This window comes from Triturus cristatus, chromosome 12, assembly GCF_964204655.1.
Source record: "Triturus cristatus chromosome 12, aTriCri1.1, whole genome shotgun sequence".
In the NCBI taxonomy this organism is placed as follows: domain Eukaryota; kingdom Metazoa; phylum Chordata; class Amphibia; order Caudata; family Salamandridae; genus Triturus; species Triturus cristatus.
The window spans coordinates 26,384,293-26,411,961 of NC_140595.1; the positions used below are offsets into that span (position 1 = coordinate 26,384,293).

Genomic DNA, 27,669 nt, shown 5'->3' on the forward strand with positions numbered 1-27,669 from the left:
CATCCCACTTCAGCAATGGTCATCAGATTTGGGTTGCTAGAAAGAAGTGCTTTGCAGGGCTGATAAGTTAAACAAACACACTTTGGTAGCCATGGTTAAATAATCTCACATCCAAAGCAACCAGTATATGAGTCAAGTAGGAAGTTTCAGCTAGTCGATCGTAACAAAAACAGTGATGCTCACATGGTATCCTACACCCTGCTACCAAAATTATTCACAATCTAACAACACAAAAGAAGTGATACTGAAGCGCACATAATGTGTAAATTATTTTGAATGAGTAGTCGTTCCTAATTAAGACCATAAATCCAAGCGTTTATTTGGTGAGTTATTTCAACTTTGGACCCCAATCAGCACCCACTGTGACTATCTTAGGATAGTTCTGTATGTACTGGTCCCCTTTCTCTTAAGCGTGCGCTGAACGAGTGCCTTTTAATATGCACCTCAGAAGTACCCGATGTGTTCTCTATACGTATCTTTATTCTTATCTCTATTTTTACATTACTCGCTCTGACACCAACTCCCTCGATAACGTATGGGATTTCTGAGCGAGTGCGCATATGTCCTCAAACCCTTGTGCCCCCTTTTTTTGCGTAAAACATAACCCGCAACCCAGCCTTTCAATACAGTTAAACTTAAATATCTATAGGAACTCTAAGCACTGAATAGCTTGTTCTATACATATTTCTTGGTGCTCTATTCATTATTTACTTACTCAAAATGACCGCTCGTGTTAAAGGGTTAGCAGTCTAGTGTTTTCACAATTTTGAGCAATTGAACGCCAATACGTCAGCGCGCTTCGCGCGCCGCCCTCCGTCTCCAAGCAGGACACTCCCTATATTACCCTCGCGGAGTGGGGATGCGTTAACATCCGAGTCCTCAGGAGGGAACAAGCAGGTGTCCCGCGGGCGGCAGGCTTTGATGTAGTAAGTAGGTGGAGAAGCTCAGTGCTACAATACAAGCTGAGCATGAAAGTCTTCATTTTTGAAACCTTCTCTAAACCTCCTCGCTTTCTTTCACTTAGAGTGTGACTACAAGTCCCGCCCCCCACCAGGACTCATGTCGTGATGTGCAATTCCACTCCACGTAAGCGTTAATAAAATCTCAGTTTTTTTCCCTTTTCTGCCATCACGATCGGATCTAGTATGATAAGCCCTACGTTTTTCCCTAGACTTTGTCTGCCATTTCGCCTCCTTTTTCTCAGTAAATTCAATTTACTCTGAGTGTTGTTGACGGCGTTCTTTTCTATTACAAAACAAAATCTCTTGTAAATAGATCTATTGACCTGAAAATTTCAAGTCCGGTTGCCTCTTAAGGTGTAAGAGTGTTTTGATTGAAAAAAAGCTGTTACCAAGTAGTGATACAGCTATTTACTGTTTTTCTACTAGCAAAGCACACTATTATCGACTGAGAACAGAGTACCTGCATGTTTGCATGTGATCCTATACACAATATCAATGGAGATCAATGTCGAGTACCTACAGGCATTTTTATCCTGCACACATTGTCTGTTTGTTGATATTTATGTTGTGAATTACTGTTTGTTTGTCCTTTTTATTATTATTTTTGTTCCTACAGAGATCAAAAGCTTTCAGAAATCCTGAAGGCCACATTTAAAACCGTAAGTTTAAGCGGTTCTAGACACCACAGGTTAGGGTGCGCCTTAGCGAGCGCATACCGCCGTGGTAGTCCACTAAGGTCTTGACGAATGCTTCGCTTAATGCCTCTAGAAGCAGAAACATGTTGACCACCTTTCACATATATTAGGATGTAGCTGGTCTAATAATCACCAGAGTTTATACGTCCAACTCACCCCTTTTAACTGTGTCCAGTTTTCCACCATTAAAACAATTTTTGGATAAAATTGCGACACCATTTTAAAATTACACTTTCCACTACTCACAATTTGCACTGATTTCACCAAATCCAGCTCCGCTGTAATCCAGGCGTCGCAGCACACCGGAGAGGCACTCGGCCTCTCTGGTGGGAACCCAATGATGAAGCATGTCACCAACCAGGTTGGTGAGTGAGGGTTCTTTTAAAACACAGTGACTCACTTTTTTGCTAGTTCTCAGTCATATTTGTAATTTACATTCGGAATTTACTTTAGGATACACTCTTTTGTTGAATTATTGTTTCAAACAAGGGCACGAATCTGGACTGTGAATTTGTGACACAAATTCACAATCAAGATCCATTTTTATTGTTTGGAACAACTCACCAAATAAACTCTTGTATTTATGGACCTAATATGGAACGACTGCTTATGTAAATTTATTGATTACACATCATGTGTGCTTTGGTATCACTTGTTCGTGCTGATAAGAAGTTAACAACTTTCATATACTGTAGTGAGTGTCTAGCCACGCGTTGGCTTTACAGACCACAGTCTTTTCACGTCTGCTTTCTAGGATTCCGCAAATGTGTAGAGCTGTTCAGTGTTCATGATGAAGAAGACCTGAAGTTGGAGAACTTATATTTGACTCTGCTCTTCACCTGGAGACGGCCTGAACATTTCACAAGCCAATAGGTACAGGCACAAGTGGAGTGCTACAGACCACCGTGTAGCATTATTTTACTTATCTTGTCACTTCCATGACAGTCTAACGTTTGCCACCAGCCTACAATCTAATTTAAAAACCACAATGGTACTAGCACTAATGGAGCAATGCTCTTCCTTGAGTAAAGGGATTGCACAGTGCAATTGTTTCAGATGGAAACAGATAGGTGAAACTAAGAATGCATCGCTAGGCCCCTGTTAGAATTCAGATTGGACAGAAACTAACATTAACTATTAAGATTACTTGAATTCTCGTACAACATAGTAACGCCTACATCCAAATCGTGGCTCCATGATCATTGCAACCCTCATGAAAAGCATTGCGTTCTTCAGTTATAGATGAAGCATATACATGCCAATGATACAACAGTTTTTATGTTCATTGAAAAACCACTGTTGTTGTCTCTCCAGGGTCTATTGTGGATGATCGTGGTCCCATGTTCCCTCTTAAGCATCAATTTCCTGCTCCTTCCACTGGTTAGCTGCTGTTCTCCCACCTGGCATTCAAACCTTCAGAAAGAATCTGTACTTCAGGTTAGCAGCCTGCAGCTAGGACTGCGAGTTATCAACTCATTGGTTTCATGGTAAATCCAAGGGCGGATTATCCCAAGAAGCACATTTATTAGTTTTTCAGACGTTTCTTTTCTATAACATCAGAATGCAGACTAGTTCAGAAATAGACCTTGAATGTTAGAGCAGTAGCTAGCATATAATGGGGGGGGGAGGGAGTTGTGAATAACCATGTCTGATATTCAATACAAACCATAAAGAAAGTCTGAAGCATTCAGGTTTCAGAAGTTTCCTGAATCCATGGGGTGACTAATAAAGCACTATGATAGTCTAAGAGTCAGCAAGGACGGGCAGTGTTTTTGCAATGGCCTTAAAATTGGTGATCATTCTGTTCCTAAGTGCTTCTCTTTTCGTTTTTACAAATAATGTAGGCAAGTGAGATCAATTTATTAGTCAACCATTTTTAATTGCAGCTGTCCCTTTCTCCCGCAATCTTTAAGAGAAATAGTACCAATTTTTAGACCCACAACTCATAACAAACATTCAAATTTGTAGCTCAAGAATACACTCTCAGCACAACATTTTACCGCAGGGAAAGACCCCGTCCTTTGTCCCAATCCACAATAGTCTTCTTTAGTACTTTTAAAAAGTTGGTAGGAATCTGGCAGAGGTGGTTAAACAGCCTGTTTATTAAGCAATATTAAATTATAATAGATGTAACATTCAGGAATAACACGCTTTTAATGATGCTAACAAGTCGGTCTCTGATTCAAACAATGGACAATCAGCATACACCCTGCTTAAATATCCATTTGTATACACGTCTTGTGCCCCAAGCTCGAGTAAACAAGCATGTAACCAAATCTTCAATACCGTCGCAAAAATATCTGTGCATCAAGGTTTAAATATTTTGTTTAAGTACAATTGTTTTTAAACCTAGAGCCTGATTTAGAGCTTGGCGGATGGAATAAAGGCAGACAGGACACAGAGACCATTACATATGCGACACGGCCTTTACTCCACCGAACACGTTTAGAGATGCCGCAGGCCACGGGGACCTCTCTATACCATGGCAGAAACAGCATGACGGCGGTTCCTCTCAAGAAGCAAAAGTATGACGGACAGCTCTATCAAACATGACGGCCTACCCTCAAACATTTCCATAGTTTTTATTTTTTTCAAAAGCAGACTACCAGGGTAAGAGTTTGTTTTTGAAAAATAAAAAGCTAAGCAATCCACACCATGAGAGTTTTCCCCCATTCTTTTTTAAGATATACCTGGTGGTGACGAACAGCAAAAAATAAAAAGCCTTGTAACTACCCACTTACGGTTTTTGCCAACGAAGTAAGTTTCACTCCATTAGAATTAATCTGGCGGTTCGCCCACGTTTACAGCGGACGGGATGACCAGAGTTTGGTAGAGAGGGTACTCTTTCACCACTGCGACCGAGTAACCTCTCTGTCCAACACTAAATCTGCTCTTAAGTTTAAACAAATTTCATTAGAAATACTCAAACCTGGTGAAAACTACACAGGGAATCCCAATAAATACACGGGGTGGTCTAGGTGTGTCAAGATCTCACAAACCATGAAAGATTTTTTTGTTTGTTGCTTTGCGTAGTTCTGAAGGTCCAACTGAATAGGCAACTCTAGATGTTCAGTGTCATGAGTGAGCAACTGATTCAGTCTTCTTCTTAACTTTAAGCTACGGTATTTAAAGTCCTGAACTCACTCCAAGTCCAGACTGCTATTCCCACCTGACATGGACTACTTGAAATATATGACTATATGGGCACTCTCAGATTGACAGATCGTGCCTGGGCATTTACCGCTGTGAGTTTACACCCGACACGGACTTCTTGAAATCTATCACAATATGCCGCTCTCAGATTCCTGTTCACACCTGGGCATTTATCTCCGTCTGTTTTTAGTATATTACATGATTTTGTTTTTTACTTTTCTTTTCACTAAAATGTTTTTGCCTCTCTTAAACTTGAAAGAGTTTCTGGATAGGGAATGAATGCACTGCAGAAAAGTCAGAACAGATTCCATTAGACTGGTTCCTCTGGCAGGATAACAGGGCTGGACAGCATTTCTTCCTTAAGACTCTGTGCCACAGTCCTACTTTAAAGAGGCAAGTGCAATTTCCCAACCAACTTGAAGGCCAGCGTTTCATTTTTTTATGGACATCACTGTGTCAGACTGCCCTTCTGCCCTGTCCAGAGCTCGCGCAGCTCCACGGTGCAGCCGAGGTCCCGCAACGCTGCTTTGGCCACATCACCGCAGTCTGTGTGTGTGGATTGAGCGTGAATAATCAGTGACTCAGCTCCCATCTCAAGAATTGGCTGTGCATAGTCCTGGTTACGGGACACCAGATTACGTATCAGCATGCATGCTTGCTTCTGTTGAAGAAAAGAAAAAAAACAAAAAAAGGAACACTGTCAGCACCAAATGGGCTGTGGACAAATCTCAAAAAGCCAATTAAAGAGCTGACACAAAAACATATCCCCACCAAACAAGGACATGCGTATGTAGAATGGTGGAAGCTTGGAAGGGATGCAGAGAAAGGGACATGATGGTTTCTAGGCTCTCGTGGGCTGGGGAGAGCACTTTTGCTTTGACTCTTTATAGTACGGAGTTACCCTTCAGAGCAGGTTTTAGGCAAATTCATATTCTGTTTGTTTGCCCAGTTTTAGTTGAGTTTTTTACAGATGGCTTCGACCAATGTTTTTGCAAAATAGCATAAAGAATGCATCTTCAGCTCATGAATTCCTTCTTTTTCCGAAAAATGAAATAGTATGTATAAAATTATTTTCTTTTTTAAGGGAGTTTATGGATATATATTTTAACCTTCATTACCCTTATTTTATGCTGGTCCCTATTTTAAATTGTTGTTTTAATTGCTGTTGCTAAGGGATTGTGAAACCTTAATGTTAAATTTGCCAATTTGCTCTTTGGAGCTATGTCGCTATACAACGCACCTTATCTAAAAACTGGTCCTATTGTAAAGCTGATACTGTATATCATCCTAAATGTTTACACACATTTCTGCTGCTATTTAAATGCACATTACATAAAATGGGATCATATCTTGCTGCTATTCGTCATTTCTAGGTAAAAACAGTTGTTAATCACAAATGTTACAGCTATCTATTTAGAATCTGTCGTGTTTATAATTTTCTGCTACTGCACGTTGCACTTTACTTAACTTAGATTTATTATGAAGTCGTTATTGTATTGTACCCTATTATCTACAAAACTGCATATGTAATTAAAGTTTTTTGCCAATTAATGAGTACCTTTGTTTCTTTTTGTATATCTGGGTCTACTAAAGGTTTTAATGTTTTCGTAGACCTTTTATATCTCAGTGATATGGAAAATTGAAAATTGGTTTTGAAGGGCAACGTTTTTTTGATGATGGGCTTTTTTTAATGTAATACTGCTGTTGCTACATAGTTATACATTCTGTGTTTCAGTGAACTTTAATGTAATTACGCTGGAATTTAATTTGTTTAGTATTTTATTCCATTTACGATGGCAATGAATTGAGTTTGTATTTTAATGAGTATCTATACAATAATTGTGTGCATTTTAAGTGGATCTCATTAGAGATCCAAATTCTTAATAAAATCGATTTAAATTGACAAATGGATGTATTTTGAGGAGGTTCAGTCAAAAAGAGACACTGCGATGAGTTTGTGGCACAAAGAGCATGTAACAATAATGGGCATATGGACACAGCAGTGACAGGAAAAGGCTGCCTGCATAATATGGGACATGGAGACAGGAAATCTAGACCTCAGGACAGCCAGTGAGGAGCTTTGGGCTCCTGGACAGATAGCAAGAGACACTTGAGAGTACACGCATAGACATGTTGAAGATCTTGGGTCATATGGATAAACAGCGAGGAGCATGACACATCTACAGGAGGCGCAAGAGTTGCGAAGCACGCAATTGCTGTGTGGGGAGCTTGGTGCATATGGTCAGCACACAATCAATATAGGGAATATGAACAAACATTGTACGTGTCTCAGTCTCTCCCTAACAGCAATGAGCATTAAACACACGAAGAAGCAATGCAAGGAGATGGGAGCACATGAACAGAGCATGGAAGGATCAGCGCATGTGGACATACGACATGTAGATGGTCAGACACATGGACTGACAGTACAAAGAGTTTAGGACTAATGGACATGAAATAAATCAGTTTGCAACTTGCACCACACACCACACTTCAAATTGACATGGCCCGGGTCCCTTAAGGAAATTTGCCTCGGTGTGAACTTTAGTGTACTTTATTACTTGCTGCAGCTGTACAGGGTGGTGACACTACAAAATAAATCAATGGAATCCCCATTAGCGGGATGCTTGCGTGAGCACATCATTTGAATGTAGAACTGTAAGAAGCAGGATTTAAATGGCAGGCAACCCTAAAACGTCCCGACACAGAGACCCACCTCAAACTGCTGCCCAGGACGACTCCAATCAGTTCTGGAAGTTGGAGATGATCCGCTAGATCCATCATGTCCAGAATGGAGACCAGTGGCAACTGGGTTCCGGTTACAGACACTTGACCATTAAGTGTGGTTCTAGTACAACAGGTCCGTCACTGCACCTCTGGATCAATGTGTGCGGTACTAGTGGTGTTTGAGGTACCCAAGTCCCGGGCACATATTCCTGTTTTGGATTAGCACAGCAAACTATCGTACAGGCAAGGTCAGTAATGGACCCCTTACACAAACTTGGTCTTGGGGCTAGTCATCTCTTGCACAGTGACATCATGGTAACTCTTAGTGCCAGGATACCCGTTGGGTGACAGTGCGCTATATAAATCCAGCTTACATTACATTACATTTACATTACAAACTAAAACCTAGGGTCTCACTGTGTCTGCCCAACCTATTCAGGTGACTGTGATACCTGAAATAGGCATACACCAAGGTCTACTGTCCAAGGCGTCAGAACGAAGCAAAGGAAGGCTGTGCCAATAGTCATTACGATTCTCCAATAATTATTTTGTTGTGCAGGAACAACAAATAGTTTAGAAGTTAGTATTTTAAACATGTGTTAGTGTCAGCAAAGACCTGGGGTAGGTGATGATACCGTTTAATGCCAACTGTCAGGGCATCACAGTGCATAAAGTCAAGCTCTGCATGAGCACACTATTAACTGATAGAGGATAATTAATGTATGCACCAATCATACCCCCCCCCCCCCACTAATCACATCCTATGAGAGGTTCTTGCCAAGAGCAGCAGAAGCAGGACAGGCTGCTGTCCAACACCCCCACCTGCCCAAGGAAATATTTTATGTTCTTTACATGAAAAAGCTTTTTCGCAAATAAATAAAAACAAAGAAATATGAATTAAAAAAGACTGGGTGAAAAAAAGGTAAAGAGGACCTTAAGAAGCGAGTGACAGTGAGAAGATAGGGTGATGCCAAATCATTTATATGGGATCAAAGAGTAGATATGAGTAAGGCGGCTTAGGGAGAATTAAGAGGCTCACAGCGTTGTCCAATACAACATCAGTGGTCCTTTGTCTCATGCAGTCTTGCACATAGTATAATCGGCAAGAGCCCTGGGGCACAGACCACAGCATGCCTGGCTGAATCGTGCCTCCATTTTAACACATAAGATGGCTGCGAGGTTCGCAGATCAGCCCAAAAAAACCTCTCCCTGAGAGCGAGGCTCACGGCTCAGCCTCGAATGACCTGTCCCTGAGAGCAAGGCTACCAGCTCGGCCCCAAATGACCTCTCCCTGAAAGTGAGGCTAACAGCTCAGCCCAGAATGACCTCTCCCTGAAAGTGAGGCTAATAGCTCAGCCCAGAATGACCTCTCCCTGAAAGGGAGGCTCACAGCTCGGCCCGAATGACCTCTCCCTGAAAGTGAGGCTCACAGCTCAGCCCAGAATGACCTCTCCTTGGAAGTGAGGCACACAGCTCGGCCCGAATGACCTCTCCCTGAAAGTGAGGCTCACAGCTCAGCCCAGAATGACCTCTCCTTGGAAGTGAGGCTCACAGCTCAGCTCTGAATGACCTCTCCTTGAAAGTGAAGGCTCACAGCTCAGCCCCGAATGACCTCTCCCTGAAAGTGAGGCTAATAGCTCAGCCCAGAATGACCTCTCCCTGAAAGGGAGGCTCACAGCTCGGCCCGAATGACCTCTCCCTGAAAGTGAGGCTCACAGCTCAGCCCAGAATGACCTCTCCTTGGAAGTGAGGCTCACAGCTCGGCCCGAATGACCTCTCCCTGAAAGTGAGGCTCACAGCTCATCCCCAAATGACCTCTCCCTGAAAGTGAGGCTAACAGCTCAGCCCAGAATGACCTCTCCCTGAAAGTAAAGCGAACAGCTCTGCCATGAATAACCTCTCCCTGAAAATGAAGGCTCACAGCTCAGCCTGAATGATCTCTCCCCGAAAGTGAGGCTCACATCTAGCCACGAATGACCTCCCCTTGAGAGCGAGGCTCACAGCTCAGCCCGAAAAATTAGAACTGTCCAGAAGGTGTGCCCATCTCTGCCAACTCTACCCCTCAGGTGGGGGAGGCGAGGTGAAGCCCACTTGAGTGCCCGCCATCTTGAAGATGGCAGGCATTCCCCAATCAGGATGGGGTGAGCACACCAAAAGTGTAGTCACCCTAAGGTCAGTAGCCCATTGGCTACTGACCTCGAGACCCCTAACAAAAAAACCTAAATACAGAATTTAGGGGACAGCCCTGAACCCAGGGAACAGATTCCCGCAACCTACGAAGAAGAAGGACAAAAGAAGCTGCCCAGCAGAGGAGACTACAGAGAAGAACTGACTTGGCCCCAGCCCTACCGGCCTCTCTGCAGTATCCAGAGATCGTGTGCCAAAAATCACCTTGTCCTGCAGCCAGCGACCTCCAGAAACCCAGAGAGGACCAACTGCCTTCAACAAAGACGGGATTTCCTGTGAACAGCAGCTCAGTTCCAAAGAATCACCAAAGAAAGACTACAAGCCTGCTGAGGACAAAGAAACCAGAAGCCTGGAACCACCACTGCACCCGTCGCCTACCTCCTGAGTCCAAGTGGCCCACTGAACTCCCTGATGTCACCTGCAGCCTCTGCACCGAGATGCCCCCCCCCCAACCGGGAGTGACCCGGTAAGGTGAAATCCGACCTCAAAAGCACCCCTGCATCTGGCCGCACTGTACCCTGGAGAATAGGACCTGAGGTGTACCTATGTCCCAAGCTCTCCAACTTATCCGCCCAGCTGTTGGGTCATCCCGGAAGATTTCCTGGACCAAGCCTGCAGCCAAAATCCAAAACAAGCAACTCTCATTGAAAACAACAGGGCACCCAACACCGAAACAGCAGCCTGCACACGGACGCCGCTGTGGGTGCACCTTGGATCCCCTTTTCCTGAGCTAAACCCTAGGACCTTTGCTCCCACATCCAAGTGGCTTGCACGTGAGCAGCCACCACACGGAGGCCCTTCACATTGAATAACACTGGGCCTCAGCACTCTGCACCCGGTCGCCCTAGTACCGCTGAGGGTGTTCTGAGAGTGCAACCTTGACCCTGGGGAACCCTTGTTCTAACGCCAGAAACTCACCCCTCAAGACAGGTTACTTACCTGCAAAACGATAACTCAATTTTTCTCCAAGATTTCATTGACTGTTTTCCTCTGAAAACTTCAGTGTTGAGGGTGTTTTGTATAGAAACCTAAGAAAATGTGTTTTGATAAAAACTGTTTTACTGACCTTTTATCCAGGAAATGTCCCAGTGTGATATCTAGGCATATCACACTTAGTAGAGAAAGTAATCTGAAAAGTAACTTAAAAATTATTCATAAAGTAATTACAAAGCAACTAAAAAGTCATTTAAACTGTTTCTGAAATTTTGATCTACCTGTGTCTACATTCAACTGCATTCAAATGTATTACCAGAAAAGTATGATTTTTACTTACCTGCACCAAGACTGGCTTGGTTCTAAAAATAAAATACAACAAAGAAATATTTTTATACAAAACAATTGGTCAGAGTTCAGTTTGAGTGTGTGAAATCATTTCTTGACTGAGTGTGTACAAAAAATGCTTAACACTACCCTCTGATAAAGCCTTACTGCTCGCCCACAGTACCACAAATAAAGAGTAAGGTATGATCTACTTTTACCTATGTAAGCCTTTGGGGATCCACTGGACTCTGTGCACACTATACCTTACTTTGGTACAGTATATACAGGGCCAGCTTCCTACCGGATGCACACAAAAGATATGCGGCAGTGGTATTATTAAGAGGTCTCCATGAGCCCTTTACTTACGAATGATGATCTGATCAGTTACTGATGATATATGCTGATTATCTGACATGTTTAAGCTAGGGATCTACAACGTTCCAAGTGCAATGAAGTAGAATGCTCCACTTCTTTTACGATATGCATGTCCCTTGACATCTGCGTACAGGACCTGCTGTTCGATCTATTTTCAACCAAGCTGCTTCAACTGTTAGATACGGCTTGATAAACTTGACAACTAAAATTATTAAAACGCCTTTAAAAAAAAGAACCCTGTTTCTGCTTTCCTAATCACCAACTGCAAACTCAACTCCCTTATATTTCATTGAGAGATTGTTGTTTGAGACCACTGCACTGCTCCCACACAAACACCCAAACTATTCTATAATGCAGCTCTCCATGGTCTATAACCCTTCAATTATTTTTTTCAGCTACAAAAGCAGGCAAGTAAAAGTCTGACCAGACAAAGCAACCTAGTGCATTGTCTGTCCCAAAAGAAAATGAAAAATGCTACGAAGCACGCAAGGCCTAATCTTCACTCTGCCAGGGATTGTCTAATCCTCTTAACTGAGCACCGAGTTATCAAGGCAGCTTCAGGCCTACTCATTATTGGATAAGGCAACAAGGCAGGCATGCACGCATGAACACAAGGGGATCCATACACGTCAAGCGCTGGCTTTCAGCACATTGTACAAGGTAACCAGACTTGCAAGCTCTACCTATCATCTGGTCAGACAAGGCCAATGTAATGCCACACCATACCTAAGAAATTACTCCAATAGGAATGAATATGCATTCTCTGATAAGAGCAATATTCACTCTAGTGACTCACCGTAGGACACACATTTGCATATGCACAGCATCATGCTGCACCAATAGGTGTGGAGCATATTTCAGTTCTTCAAATAAATTCAAACACAAAGGCCTCCCATGTACTCCAGCCACATCACCCCCACAACAATCATGCATGTAAGCTCCAGCTTGCAACAAAGGAGCCAATCAGGCTTTGCATAAAAGCAAACGTTTGCCCCAAATCAGACTTTCCAACCAGTCATCATGATCAGACAGGCACCTACACTATTAAAGTAATCACTCCTCCCAGGTCCAGCCAATCAATCAATCAATCAGGGGGCTTGTATAGCGCGCTACTCACCCGTGTGGGTCTCAGGGCGCTGAGGGGTGGGGGCGGCTCCGGAATCAGTTGAAGAGCCAGGTCTTGAGGTATTTCCTGAACGTGTGCAGGGTCGGGGAGCGTCTGATGTTCACAGGGAGCTTGTTCCACGTCTTTGCTGCGATGTAGGCGAAAGCTCTCCCGCCGGTTCTGTGTCTGCGGATGCGTGGGGCCTCTGCCATAGAGAGGTCGGCGGAGCCTGGGTACGTGGAAGGATAGTCTCTCATTGAGGTATTTGGGTCCGATGTTGTGTAGGGATTTGTAGGCGTGGGTGAGGAGTTTGAAGGTGACCCTCTTCTCGACAGGGAGCCAGTGGAGGCCTCGTAGGTGTTGGGTCATGTGCTCATGGCGCGGTGTCCCGAGGACGAGTCTGGCTGAGGCGTTCTGGATGGTCTGGAGTCTACGCAGGAGGGTTTTGTTGATTCCAGCATAGAGGGCATTGCCGTAGTCTAGTCTGCTGGTGATGAGTGCATGGGTGACGGTCCTTCTGCAGTCTGGGGGGGATCCACTTGAAAGTCTGACGCAGGATGCGAAGGCAGTTGAAGCTGGTGGAGGCGACAGCTTTGATCTGGCGCTTCATGGAGAGGAAGGAGTTGAGGATGAGGCCGGGGTTCCTGGCGTGGTCTGTAGGGGTGGGTGGGCTTCCGAGGGCAGAGGGTCACCAGGTGCTGTCCCAGGCGGAGGTGCAGAGACAGAGGATGAGGACCTTGGTCTTCTCTGAGTTTAGCTTCAGGCAGCGGTCCTTTATCCAGGCTGCCACGTTCTTCATTCCTTCCTGGAAACAGAGTCTGGTGTCTTTGGGATTCTTCGTGAGCAAGAGAACGAGCTGGGTGTCGTAGGCATAGGAAACGATGCTGAGCCCATGCTGTCTGGCGATGGCAGCGAGGGGGGCCATGTAGATGTTGAAGAGCGTGGGGTACTCCGTAGTTGATTTCTGTTGGTTCGGAGAGGAAGGTGGGGAGTCGGATTCTCTGGTTTCTGCCGGAGAGGAACGATTGGATCCAGCCGAGTGCGGTTCCTTGAATTCCTGCGTCAGGTAGTCTGGATGCTGGAGTGAGATGTGAAACGGTGTTGAAGGCTGCAGAGAGGTCTAGAAGGATGAGGGCTGCAATGTGCCCCTGGTCGAGTAGCATGTAGATATCATCTGAGGCGGCGAGGAGAGCTGTCTCGGTGCTGTGGTTGCTGCGGAATCCCGACTGGGAGGCGTCCAGGATGGAGTTCTCTTCTATGAAGGCAGTCAGCTGGGTGTTTACGAGTCTCTCTGTGACTTTGGCCACAAAGGGGAGGAGAGAGATGGGCCGGTAGTTCTTCATGTCTGTAGGTTCCGCTGATCATGCAAGGCCAAGTAAGGGTTATAGATCCACACCAGTGCAGCAACATGCAACACCAGAACAGTTCAATACAATATAACGTACATTATGGCAAACAACCATGTTTTAAAATGTAAACTTCATTGTCTACGTCTTAAAAACACAGGGGGTACAACACTGCTGCTTCAAAACTTTCTCCAAGGTTCCATCTCATTTGCTGAAGAAGGGCATGTGAAAAAGAGCCCAAAAATACCTGCACAGCCAACTCCCTTGGATGAGTCTTCATCGCCTGCAGGGCTGCTAAGGCACCGCCCCCCTCCATGATCACTCGACAGTTCTCCGGCTTGCGCAAAGCCAGCATGCATAGGGCTGCACAGCCCTGTTCACAAATCTGAAAACGAAACAGTGCCAAAGTTATTTACCATCAGAGGTAGGAGAACGAATGTCTTCGGTAGAGGGAACATCACAGGTATCAAACTGAAATGTTTGTTGCTCTGGTTCTCTGAGCATAATCAAATCTTCTTCAGAAGTGAAAGGTTATATACAATATGCATGCAGCTTGCTTTTGTTAAAGCTTTTAATAATTCTTTAAGGAAAACATATCGTACAACTTGACAATTAGTATATTCCAGCTTCACCAGATTCAATTTGTATATTTAATTGTACATTTTAAAAACTAATTAAGCCAACTGGTCTTTCGTTTGACAATTTTAAAATGTTTTCCAATACATAGAATTAAAATTTCCCTTAATCCATATGTTCATTAGTGAAAATAGAAGATATTGTCTCAATGACAGCCTTAAAAGTAAAAGAATACTGCTGGAGAGTGTTGCAACAGTACCTCTTAATGTCCTTACTCAGTCCACAACAAAACAAGGCAAGAGTCAGTTGCCATTTAGGATGACAATATTTAGAGCACGGTGTCAAACACTTTCTTGGAAGAGACAACCAGAACTGCTCTTAAGCTTCCTGCTAGTCTGAGCCAGCAGCTTCTGCTGGGAAGATGCTAAGCCTTCTTCCACAACAGAGCAACTATCGTTACAGCTGCAACTAAGATCCGTGTTCTAAGCCGCCTCCTAGGATTCGACGCAGCATCGACAGGCGGAGTGAAGGGTTCCAACAGTACTCACCTTCTGTTTGCAGACAAAGTGCACCATGTGATCAGGGTTTTATTGTGTTCAGCAAGAGCCTATAAAATAGTCACAGATAACATCCGAGGCCATCTCCCCCACACCCTAGATGCGACCCCTTTTTACAGATGCCACTGCATCTCATTGCGTGAGGCTACTCACATTCGCGGATGGGTTCAGATCAGGGTATACTATTGTAACAATCAGTTGCCTGGCCAAAGACTTTACCATGTTCCACTTGCTAGGTCTGCTCGTGGGATGCGAAGCACAAACAATAAGACTAGGGAATGGCCTGATAAACTTTCAGATGTGGACTTCCTTCCAAGGAAATCATTTCACAGAAGGACAAGGACTCAAAGTCTGGTAGAGATGACAAGGGGCCTCTTCAACTGTAGTGAATGCCAGAGAGCTGCCTCTTCCAGACATGCGACAGACTCCGTCACAGCACCTGCTTACATTCGTGGGGGCGGCACTGCTCATTTTCAAAGAGTCATCAGCACTGCACAAGCCCCTAGGCCTGGCAAAACAAACTGCATATATACCAACTACCAAAATACTGTAAGGGTAAAGCATACATAGGAATGTGCGGATTTATTATTCTTAACATCAAATCTACCTACCATCACGATTCATTGTCGATGCTGTCGAGTCAATACAAGTGCAGGTCGATATTGAAAACTTGATATTTAGACAGTACACGTCTACGAGTGTAAAATGGCAAATTGAAGACAGACAAACCTGTGGGTTGGAGAGGTGGCGGTTCATAGCCAGAATGACCAAATCTGTGCCTCCTGTGTTGACAATCGCATCTTTCACATCGTCGTTCCCAGCAACAGCTTTAATTCCGCTCAGCACCTGCTTTACCAAATCCTGTTCCCAACATAAAACAATTCAAGTTGCTTATTAGAGATTTACAAAATAGTTACAGTACAGATTTCTGGTGCTTTTAGGTAACCTAAACCTCAGCCACCACCACCCCCGCTGCACAACCCGTAACCTCCACCTTTCAGGCTCATGCAGTAAGTCTCCACTTGCCATTAACACTAAATTGAGTTCATCTGCCGCACTTTTTATAGGCTGCACAGGTTGGTGTAGCTTCCACTAAACTAGAAAGACCCAGAAGCTCTATTTCTTACCAGCTACAAGAACATGAAAGCTCACATGGCAGGTAAGGCATACAACTTCCTTCCATGTATAGCCTGTCTGGCTAGGTTCACCATACCCAGAACAACTGGCACTAGAGTGGGTAAGATTCCTAGAATGCCTCCAAGGTTGGTTTCTTTCGGCCTAAATGTGTAGAACTGGCACCAGTAGCCATTTAACCTCCAAGGAATGCCCTGGCACAGGCAACACCCTCCTTTAGCTCGCCTGCTACAATGACCAGACATTCCCATCGCAGAGGTACAAATACCTCTCCCAAAAATGTCTCTGGTGGTGTTTTTTCCAGACAGTTCAGATGTTCAATCAAAAAGAGGTCCCCTCTTGTGCTCTTAGTTGGGAATTCTTTTGCAATTAAATTCCACGCAGTCTAAGGCCATGCTATCATGATTTAATGCAATTTCCCCCTGAAGCAGTCAGTAGCTTCCTGTGTCCCCACCCACGCGCCAGTTCACCCAGCGGGCAGCATTCTCCTACAATGGGCCAGTCTTAACAAAATACAGTGTAAGAACAAAGCAACCAATTAAAAACACTCATCAGTGACTACCCATTCTCCCTTCCCGGCAGGCATCCCATACACCCATGAGGGTGTGGTCATTTTTACAGCTCATAAACATCATCTTTTTTTATAACTTTTCTGCATAAATCATGATTAGCCTCAGGGCTGGGCACAACCAACTACAAAGCAGTAAACTCCATCTCGATTTGCAGAATAATTAATAGACAGGCAACTCTCCTCAAACTCAACATGTGCCATTTTCTCTTGAAACACACGTATCATGGAAAGATCTTGAAATGTAAACTGCATGTCACTTAAAGGCAGATCAACCGGTCCAGCTCCAAAATGATTGACACAATCTTGACATCACCACTTTTCACCATGGTACTGCAGGCCAATGTGAAAAGGGGGCACTCCTAGACTGTGTCAGATGCTGGCACTGAAAGCATTGTGGGCAGTGTAAGAAAGTGGCACTAAGTGATAGGGGGAGAAGCTGGTACTGTGAGCAGTGCGGCACCAGTTGGCAATTTGAGATTCTGCCATTGGTAGACAGGATGCAATATTTGTGGGTGCATACGAACAAGTTACTTACCTTCGGTAACGCTTTTTCTGGTGGATACAGTATCTGCCTGTGGATTCCTCACCTTGTGAATATCCCCTGCGCCAGCATTCCACGGAACTTTTCTTCCCCAGCATTCCACGTCGACGTGGACAACGTCATAATACACCGGCTCCGCTCGCGACTCCGATCGACGTCACCGGAGCCATAAGAAGTCCACGTCGGCGTGATGACGTCAGTTCCACCCATTTTTTCCCCGTGCCTTCGAGGCGAACAGGTGGACTAACGACAGACTCAAAGTATACACAGTATACAATACACCAACACATATGCATAGCATACAAAGGAAAAGAATGCTAAATAAACAAGCATTTCCTACAATTGCACAACAAAGCATAAAAGCATATCAACAAGACCTATTTCATGGTATACAAAGGTGGACAACGGGGAGGCGGGTGGGTCAGTGAGGAATCCACAGGCAGATACTGTATCCACCAGAAAAAGCGTTACCGAAGGTAAGTAACTTGTTCTTCTGATGGATACATCTGCCAGTGGATTCCTCACCTTGTGAATAGATTCCCACAGCAGTCCCCACTCCCGGAGGAGGGTGTCCACCTTCCTATACCAGAAAGTCCTGTAATACAGAGCGCGCGAAGTGGCCCTCCCTCCTCATCTCAGAGTCCAAGCAATAATGCTTTGCGAAAGTATGGAGGGAGGCCCAAGTCACGGCTTTACAAATATCTGCCACAGGAACACCCCGGGCCAAAGCAGATGTAGAGGCTTTAGCTCTAGTTGAATGCGCTCTAATACCATCAGGAGGAGTCTTACCAGCCAGGGCGTAGCAGATCTTGATGGTCAGAATTATCCATCTTGACAGCGTGCGCTTGTGCACCGCCTTCCCCTTAGAACGACCAATGTAGCCAATAAAGAGCTGGTCATCAAGGCGAAAGTCCTTGGTTCTATCCAGATAAAAACTAACAGCCCTCTTCGGGTCCAAACGATGGAGTCTTTACTCCTCTTTGGAAGGGTGAGGAGGAGGGTAGAAAACAGGGAGAGTAATGGACTGCCCCAAATGAAACGGAGTGACTACCTTTGGCAGGAAAGCAGCCCTGGTCCTGAGAACCATCCTTACAGCATGCAAGGTAAGGAAAGGAGGATTGGAACTAAGAGCCTGAAGCTCACTCACCCTCCTTGCCGAGGTTATGGCCACAAGAAAAACCACCTTAAATGATAACAGCCTCAAAGGACAAGTATGAAGAGGCTCAAAAGGGGACCCCATTAGAAAGGTTAAAACAAGATTAAGGTCCCACTGAGGCATTACAAATGGAGAGGGAGGAAACATGTTTGTAAGGCCCTTGATGAACCTCAGAACAACCGGGGACTTGAAAAGTGATGGTTGATCCGGAAGGCACAGAAAAGCCGATAAGGCCGAAAGATAGCCCTTAACCGTAGCCACAGCACAGCCCTGCTGAGCCAAGGAAAGAGCAAACTGGAGAACATCAGAAAGATGGGCTTTTAAAGGGTCAACGGACCTCTCTCCACACCATTTTACAAATTTAGACCACCTGTAGGAGTAAACGGACTTGGTGGAGTGTCGCCTGGCCGATAAAATAACATCCACCACATCAGGTGGGAGAGAGAAGGAACTCAGGTTGCCCCGTTCAATCTCCAGGCATGAAGGTGTAAGCTCTGGAGGTGGGGGTGTAGAACCTGCCCCTCCGACTGCGAGAGGAGGTCTGCCCTCAGAGGGAGACGGAGCGGAGGGCACGAGGAGAGGTGGAGAAGATCCGTATACCACACCCTTCTTGGCCAATCCGGGGCGACCAATATGACTTGGGCCCGGTCTTGGCGAATCTTCCTCAGAACACGAGGAATCAAGGGTATGGGAGGAAACGCGTAAAGGAGTCGTGAGCCCCAACTCAACTGAAACGCGTCCCCCAACGCCCCCTGCATCGGATACTGGAGACTGCAGATTGACGGGCAGTGCGTGTTCTCGAAAGTGGCAAACAGATCCACCCGAGGAGATCCCCACGTCCGAAAGACGTGACGAACTACCTCCGGATGGAGCCTCCACTCGTGGTCGGCGGAGAACTGCCGACTGAGACTGTCCGCACGCACGTTCAGCACCCCGGCCAGATGATTTGCCATCAGACAAATCTGATGGTCCTGAGCCCAGGACCATAGACGTAAGGCCTCTCTGCATAGACAAAGAGACCCCACACCTCCCTGCTTGTTGACATACCACATCGCGGTCGTGTTGTCTGTCAGGACTTGAATCGACTGACCGCGAAGGGAAGGGAGGAAGGCCTTGAGCGCCAAACGAATCGCCCGCAATTCAAGAAGGTTGATGTGAAGCAACCTTTCCTCCGGAGACCACACACCCTTGATCTCCAGGTCCCCCAGATGCGCACCCCACCCTAAGGTGGATGCATCCGTTATCACTGTGGCCACCGATGGAGATAGATGGAAGGGCTTTCCCTGCGACAGATTGCCCTCTACACTCCACCAAGACAGATCCGCTGCAGCTTCTCTGGAGATCTTGACTGACTCCCTGAGATCCCCGTTGTGCTGACACCACTGCTTGCGGAGGCACCACTGGAGCGCCCTCATGTGCCAGCGTGCATGGTTGACCAACAGAATGCAGGAAGCGAACAGACCGAGCAGACGAAGGACCTTCAGAACTGGAACAACCGCTCCACTGTGGAATAAAGGGACCATCTCCTGAATGTCGAGAATCCTTTGAGGAGGAGGGAATGCTCGACACACAGTAGTGTCCAGTACTGCCCCTATAAACAGGTTGCGTTGAGAGGGCACCAGGTGAGATTTGGGCACATTGATTGAAAAACCCAAGTCGAACAACAGCTGAGTTGTCACCTGCAGATGACGCCGCACCATCTCTGGGGACTCTGCCTTCAGAAGCCAGTCGTCCAGGTAGGGAAAAACCGGAATCCCCGACCTCCTGAGATGAGCAGCCACCCCTGCCATCACCTATGTGAAGACTCGAGGTGCGGTAGTAAGACCAAACGGGAGGACCGCAAACTGGTAATGTTGCGACCCAACCGTAAAACGGAGATACTTCCTGTGCGACTTCAGGATTGGGACATGGAAGTACGCGTCCTGCAAGTCGAGCGACACCATCCAGTCTCCTTGCTGCAACGCTTGAAGAACCTGCGCAAGGGTCAGCATCTTGAATTTCTCCTGTCTCAGGTAAAAGTTCAAGATTCTGAGGTCCAGTATAGGACGCAATCTGCCGTCCTTTTTGGGAATCAGGAAATAACGGGAGTAGCATCCCTGACCCCTTTCCTGCTCTGGAACCACCTCTATCGCACCCTTTTGAAGCAAGGCTAGAACTTCTTTCTGCAGGAGAAGCAGATGGTCTTCCGAGCAATAACCTTGGCAAGGAGGGTAAGGGGGAGGAAACTCCCGAAAGGGAAGGGCGTACCCAGTCTCCACGAGGTTCAAAACCCAAAGGTCTGTTGTAACCGATTTCCAACCCCGCAGAAAGTAGGACACCCGACCCCCCACAGGTCTTACATGATCCGGGATGGGGGATCTAGGGCTGCTTCCCTGAGGCCTCATTGGGAGCAGAGGAGGAGGAAGAAGAGGGGTTGCGTCCAGAACCTCTCCGACCCCTTTGCCTCCCTCTATAGGACCTATAGAGGGGATTCTGCTGCTGCTGCTGCTGCTGCTGGGGCTGCCGGTAAGAGCGAAAAGACGATCGCCCAAAGCCCCTAAATTTTCGAAAGGTCGAACCCTTTGCCGGTACTTGCAGGCCCAAGGATTTTGCAGTCAACCGGCTGTCCTTAAAACGCTGAAGGGCAGAGTCCGCTTTCTCCCCAAACAGCTTCTGACCATCAAATGGAAGATCGACCAGCGTAGCTTGAACATCCGCTGAGAAACCAGAGTTACGGAGCCAAGCCTGCCTTCTTACAGCAACAGAAGACCCCATGATCCTTGCCACGGAGTCCGCAGTATCCAACCCTGACTGGATAACTTGCCTGGCAGCCGCCTGAGTGTCCGCTACAACCTCCATGAAGGATGACTTATCCCCTTCAGGCAACTTAGGAGCCAAGGACTTAATGGAATCCATTAGAGCGTGCACGTAACGTCCCAGCAGGCATGTAGCATTAGTCGACTTTAACGCCATGCTTCCTGTCGAAAAGGTCTTCTTGGCTGCCTGATCAGCCTTTTTAGACTCCCTGTCAGCTGGAGACTGAGGAAAGGCACTGGAAGCATGCTTGGAGCATGAAGCCTGCACAACCAAACTGTCCGGGGACGGATGAGCGGATAAAAAGTCAGGATCCCCTGGTGCAACCTTGTACCTTCTTGCCACCTGTCTACACACTGCAGGAGAAGAAAGAGGCTTCTTCCATACCTCTAATACCGGCTCCAATATGGCCTCATTGAAAGGCAACAAGGGCTCCGATGTCGAAGACGGAGAATGTAACACCTCTGTGAGCAGATTGGATTTGTACTCTACAGAAGGCAGCTGTAAATCCAGAAGCTCCGCTGCTTTCTTAATCACTACGTGATAGGGAGCCAACTCATGAGGTGGAGAAGACGTGGCAGATGTATGTTCCCACTCTGGGGTCGTATCCAGCCCACTGGCTTCCTCAATGCCCTCGAATTCGTCCGAAGAAGAATCAACCTCACCTTTTTCCACCTCTCGAAATCTTCTTTCCTCCAACACCCTCTGGGCTTCCCTCCTCGACCGGATTCGAGGTACCGACGTCGGCGACGTCGTACGCGGCGTCGGAGGAACCAGAGGAACCGGCGTCGACGGCGCCAGACACGGCGCAGATGGAGTCAGCCTCGACGTCGATGGAGTCGGCTTCGGCGTCGATGGAGCCAGTCTCGGCGTCGAAGGAGGCTCCGAAGCCTGCCGAACCTTCCGAGGTCGAATCGGATCCCCAGACGGCGCCGGAAACTGCCAAGAAGGCGCCATCGGCATAAAGGGCATAAAGGGGGCCTGAGCATACTGCTGAGGCACCCCCATCGTAAAGGCCATCGGACCCACGGGACCAGCTGGTGCTCCGGATGGGTAGGCCGCCCTATTAAAAATGCCATACATAGCATTCAAGAAATTTGCCGAATCCGTACCTGGGGCCGGGAACTGAGGCAAAGGAACCTCTTGTGGGGCCTCCGGCACCGGCTCCGCAATATCCTCCACTGGAGCCTCAGAATCTTCAGGTACTGAAACCGACTCTTCCTGCTCCTCATGCATAGAAGCATCCGACTCCACACGAACCGGAGTCGACGTCTTAGACGGAGCCGAAGACCTCGTCGGAGACTGATTCGAAGTCTGCTTCCTCGAAGGAGAACCCTCCGGAGACCTTGAAGGTGAAGGAGACAAACCTTTACTCCGACGTCGATGAGACGAAGCCGACCTCGACCTCGACTTCGACTTCTTGGACTTCGAGGATCGACGTCTAGAATGTTTACTCTTTTTATGGTGTTTCTTCGACCTCGACGACCTCGAAGTCGATGACTCTCTCTTCGATCTCTCCTTCTTCCTCCCTCTTTTTTCCTCACCAATCTTCTTCATGAAGAGCTTGGTCTTCCTTTCCTTGAGTGCCTTCGGGTTCATGCTCCTACAGCATCCGCACTCCTCCATATCATGTTCCGAGGAGAGGCACCATAAACAATTCTGTTGAGGATCCGTTATCGACATCAAGCCTCCACACTCCCTACAGGGCTTAAAGCCCGACTTCCTAGTCGAAGACATAGTCGAATAAACAGAGGTACACGACCAAACTACAAAGTAGCACTGGAGAAAAAACCGTTGCGCGTCGAAGGCGCGGAAAAAAGGGAACTGACGTCATCACGCCGACGTGGGCTTCTTATGGCTCCGGTGACGTCGATCGGAGTCGCGAGCGGAGCCGGTGTATTATGACATCGTCCACGTCAACGTGGAATGCTGGGGAAGAAAAGTTCCGTGGAATGCTGGCGCAGGGGATATTCACAAGGTGAGGAATCCACTGGCAGATGTATCCATCAGAAGTAGCTAGCACAGGTGGGCCCTTGGTTAGGCATGAAGTTTGAGGAGTAGACAGTGTGACCAACTTGAAAATCTGGCACTGGGAGGCAGACTTGGGAGCTACCAAGGGCGGCCTAATGAGAAATGACAATGCTGGGCGGTGTAAAGTGAGGAGCTGTGGCGGGGGGTGACGAGTGATGTCAGTGATGATTACCAATGGACAGCAGAGAAACTGACACTGGTAGACATTAAAAGGATCCGGCACTGTTGGGCAATATGAAGGCGGTGCTTAGCGTTGGATGCGGACACAAGGGTTTAATGAGAAGCTTTTGCCTACAGGCAGTCCCAGCTGCTGGTGAGCAGTGCAAAATATCTGGTGGCAGATCGTGCAAAGTATGAGGAGCTTTCCTTCCTGTGAAGAACAGCCTCTATCCAGAACATTTCTCAGCACAAAATCAACATCTATGGTCAACCTGGAAAAGGAATCATGTCACAGTGTCCACAAAATTTAAACTAGGTCACCCCAATCCATGTGCCTTTTAAACAGCGGATTCAGGCTAAGTTTTTTATGGGTTGAAATAAGACAATATGATAACTCTGGGGCAGGAGATAAATGCTCCCATCTCATAAGTACACTGCAGCGGGCTGTCTTGGAAACAATGACTTGTGGTGCTTCTCATGTGGGGTAGATCTGGGGACCTCTTATGTGCAGCAACTAGGTAGAAGGGCAAACGGTAAACTGAATACTTGACCCAAGGAGCATAGCATTCTAGCTTACAGATGGCTAGCGCTCACAGATGACATCTGGCTAGAAACAGAAAAGGCTGCAAGGGCCACGATGCTGGGAGCAGGACAAAGGCCCGCATCAAGGACCACAAGCTGGTGGTGGGAATGGAAAGGAGCACTTCTCTTTTGGGGTGTCCTTAGTGTATCTACGTGTTCCCTTGTTAATCATACTCACTGCATTCTAGATCCCTGAAACATGTCATTCCATACCTTGTGATCTATGCAGTCTGCCAGTAAGGCCACCATGAAATTTAGGCCTCCAAGGTCAACCACTTCCTGGCAAAATTCATTGCGCACCACGAGGCGGGCCAATGTGGCACACAGCTCGCTCAGTACGCTGGGGTTGTCCATAAACGCTGAGAACAAGTAGAAGGAAGGAGAAAAAATAAAGAACATTACCAAACAAAAATATCGAAAGACACAGGGTACTATGCACTAATCTTACCATGTAAGAGAAGTCCTGTCTAATATTTTCCAAGATATTTCCATCTACAATAATGTGGTAATTAACATTAATTTCACTCATTTAATCTGAATTTCTGTGCTGGTGTCTTTCAGTCTCTGGTATTTGTCTTTAGGTGTGGCTTTTTGCAATACATATGCTATGTTTTCCCTCCCCATTATCCGCCCACATAACCATGGCGATGAGACGTACAATGCTGTAAGAGTTCATAATACCTTTTGCAGCATCAATGATGACCTTTAACCCATTATTCTCTGTTACGATCATCTTGGCATGGTCATGGGCATTGCCAAAGGGAACCCTTATGTCATCATCGAAAGTCAAGATCCTCAGCGCTGATGCAGCCTCCCGAACCACATCCGCCTCTGTGATGTGCTGCACCAGTGCCCCAGTCAATAGTGGGAGGATGCCAGCCTTCACTAGGCTCTGGCGATTGTTCTCGTGCTTAAGGGACACATGGCGAACCAATCGAATCCCCACTAATGTCAGCTCTGCATCATGAGTATTTTCACTCAGTGTTGAAAGCAGCAGTTTCTGCCCTACCGGCTCTAGCAGGTCAGGCTGCCCATCCGTCAGGGAGGAGAGTGCGCACAGGGCTTTCAGTGAAAAGTCCCGATCCACTGGAGACAACTTCCAGGCTGCCAGCACTACAGGGTATGCGTTCTTGTCGGCAACCAGACAACGGTGGGCCAACCCCTGCCGGCACTCGTCACTGAAGTTAATAAGATTTTCTCCAATCTCAATGAGATCTTCGGAATCTACAGACTTCTTCAGGGCCTCCAAAGTCTAAAAAAGGAGAAAAACAAATTAGCTACAAACGGTGTATTCAATAACTGCCATACAGACTCTCCAGTAACCACCGGTATCCACCTGACACATTTCATAGTCCAATGACAGCTTTGGAATGTTATCAATTTCACTAAAAAAGTTCTCGTAGAAGCACTAGGTGGTAGCTTGAATGGGTGTCTCAGCAGGTTGACAAACTATCAAACACCCACTGAGTCAGTCATTCACTCTCACCAGAGCTCAGAACAAGCCTGATACACAGTAGGGGACAGTGGGAAAAGCATGCTGCACACCGAAGGGCTTTTGTTCAGTGTGCTTTTAATGCAGCTTCTTCTGCAAGCAGTCGAGAGACATTTACTCGGCAGCAGCATGCGCACTACAAAAGTTCACATGGATAATTTATAATCAAACCTCATCCCAATACACATCAGAAGTAGCACTATAAATCTATTCTAATAAACACCTACATAGTTCTCACTCACGTTAGAAAATTCAACCTAACCCATACTGATTTTTAGGTCTGGCTGCACACAACTTTAGCCAGTTTGCAAGTGAACAACCTAAATCAACATACACAGGAGGTGCTCTGGGTGAGTCTCATGGAGTATTTGATTTATTTGGGTAAGCCCTCTTATTCTATTGTCTCAGTGGAATGTCAATCAAATCTTGGCTCAATCCAGGGAAGCAGGTCTCCTTCACCGGCACACTGCGGTTCGAGTGGCAATGGGCTGTGTCATCTGGCAGGAGGCAAAGGGGTCTATTTTTAGGTCTCGCCTGGCTATCGCGTAAGCGATCGCACAGCGAGACTTATGTAGGGGCTTCAGGAAATGCTCCCAAAGGCTTCCCAGGCGGATCGGGTGGCAGTTACGCACACAACCACGCGCATTCCATTTGCCACCAGCTACTTCCTGTGTGTGCGCCGCCTCACGCATTCAGAGAGATTTAGTAAGGGGCACAAAACCTTAGGAATGCAGTTTATGGCCAGTGCGGTTTATGGCCAGTGCATGTGAGGCATTCAAGCGCGAAGCTGGCATCGGACTTGAAAGCAGCAGACTGCTTTCGCCAGCGCGCGCTCAGCCTCACTTCCTGCATCCCCTCTTACAACAATTAACTTTCGTTATAACTCACACCCCATATGCTCGTTCCCTCCCACCCTTCCTTTGATGTCTGCTTTTCTTGTTGTTTACAAACCACGCCACACACTGCTGCACGCCACACACTGCTGCACGCCGCACACTGCTGCATGCCGCACACTACCGCACGCCACACACTGCTGCGCACACTGCTGCATTACACACTGCTGCACGCCGCACACTGCTACACGAAGACACTGCTGCACGCCTCACACTGCTGCACGCCTCACACTGCTGCACGCCGCACACTGCTGCACGCCGCACACTGCTGCACGCCGCACACTGCTGCACGCTGCTGCATTACTCACTGCTGCATGCTGCACACTGCTGCATGCCGCACACTGCTGCACGCCGCACACTGCTGCACGCCTCACACTGCTGCATGCCCTCACACTGCTGCACGCCTCACACTGCTGCACGCCACACACTGCTGCACGCCGCACACTGCTGCACGCCGCACACTGCTACACGAAACACTGCTGCACGCCACACACTGCTGCACGCCACACACTGCTGCACGCCACACACTGCTGCACGCCGCACAATGCTACACGAAACACTGCTGCACGCCACACACTGCTGCACGCCACACACTGCTGCACGCCACACACTGCTGCACGCCACACACTGATGCACACTGCTGCATTACTGCATTACTAGTGGAGAAGTGTGGCTCAATGGTTAGAGCGGCAGACCCAGATGCAGAGGTCTGGCCCGGACCACGGTTCAATTCCCGCCTTGGCGGGTCTTGGGCTCAATTTCCCGGGACCCAATAATTCTCGCCCGGTGCCTATTCTAATCATGGGTACCACTCTGCAACTCTGGGCAATAGCTTGCTTAATCTCCACAACGGCCCCAAAAGCACTAGGATGCCTGGCTTCACCTTGGGGGTGCCCAGGAGTGGGCACTTCACAGGGAAAGGTCAGGAAGGGTTCCACAGCGGTATGTGCAGAGCGCCTGAGAGACCCTTTCGGGGTGGTGCGGAGCGCTATATAAATGCACTACATTTACATTACTCACTGCTGCATGCTGCACGACACTGCAGCACACTGCTGCACGCCACCCACTACTGCACGCCGCACACTGCTGCACGCCGCACACTGCTGCACGCCGCACACTGGTACACGTAACGCTGCACGCCACACACTGCTGCACGCCACACACTGCTGCACGGCACACTGCTGCATGCCACACACTGCTGCATGCCACACACTGCTGCATTACTCACTGCTGCATGACACTGCTGCACGCCGCTGCATGCCACAAAGTGCTGCATGCCTCACACTGCTACACGAAACACTGCTGCACGCCACACACTGCTGCACGCCACACACTGCTGCACGCCACACAATGCTACACGAAACACTGCTGCAC

General features: G+C 47.2%; 1 protein-coding gene across 2 annotated transcripts in view; it reads right to left on the bottom strand.

The window, feature by feature from the left end:
- Window positions 1-3,737: 3,737 nt before the first annotated feature.
- Window positions 3,738-27,669, bottom strand: part of ARMC6 (armadillo repeat containing 6) — a 43,258-nt gene continuing 19,326 nt past the window's right edge. For both annotated transcript variants that reach the window (XM_085639359.1, XM_085639360.1), the window contains exons 4-8: window positions 24,592-25,162; window positions 24,124-24,269; window positions 15,673-15,804; window positions 14,058-14,195; window positions 3,738-5,471 (exon numbers count right to left, since the gene is read on the bottom strand). In XM_085639359.1, the coding sequence (XP_085495485.1) occupies window positions 5,259-5,471; window positions 14,058-14,195; window positions 15,673-15,804; window positions 24,124-24,269; window positions 24,592-25,162 (1,200 nt within the window). In that variant the 3' untranslated portion in view covers window positions 3,738-5,258. The remainder of the gene's footprint in view (window positions 5,472-14,057; window positions 14,196-15,672; window positions 15,805-24,123; window positions 24,270-24,591; window positions 25,163-27,669) is intronic.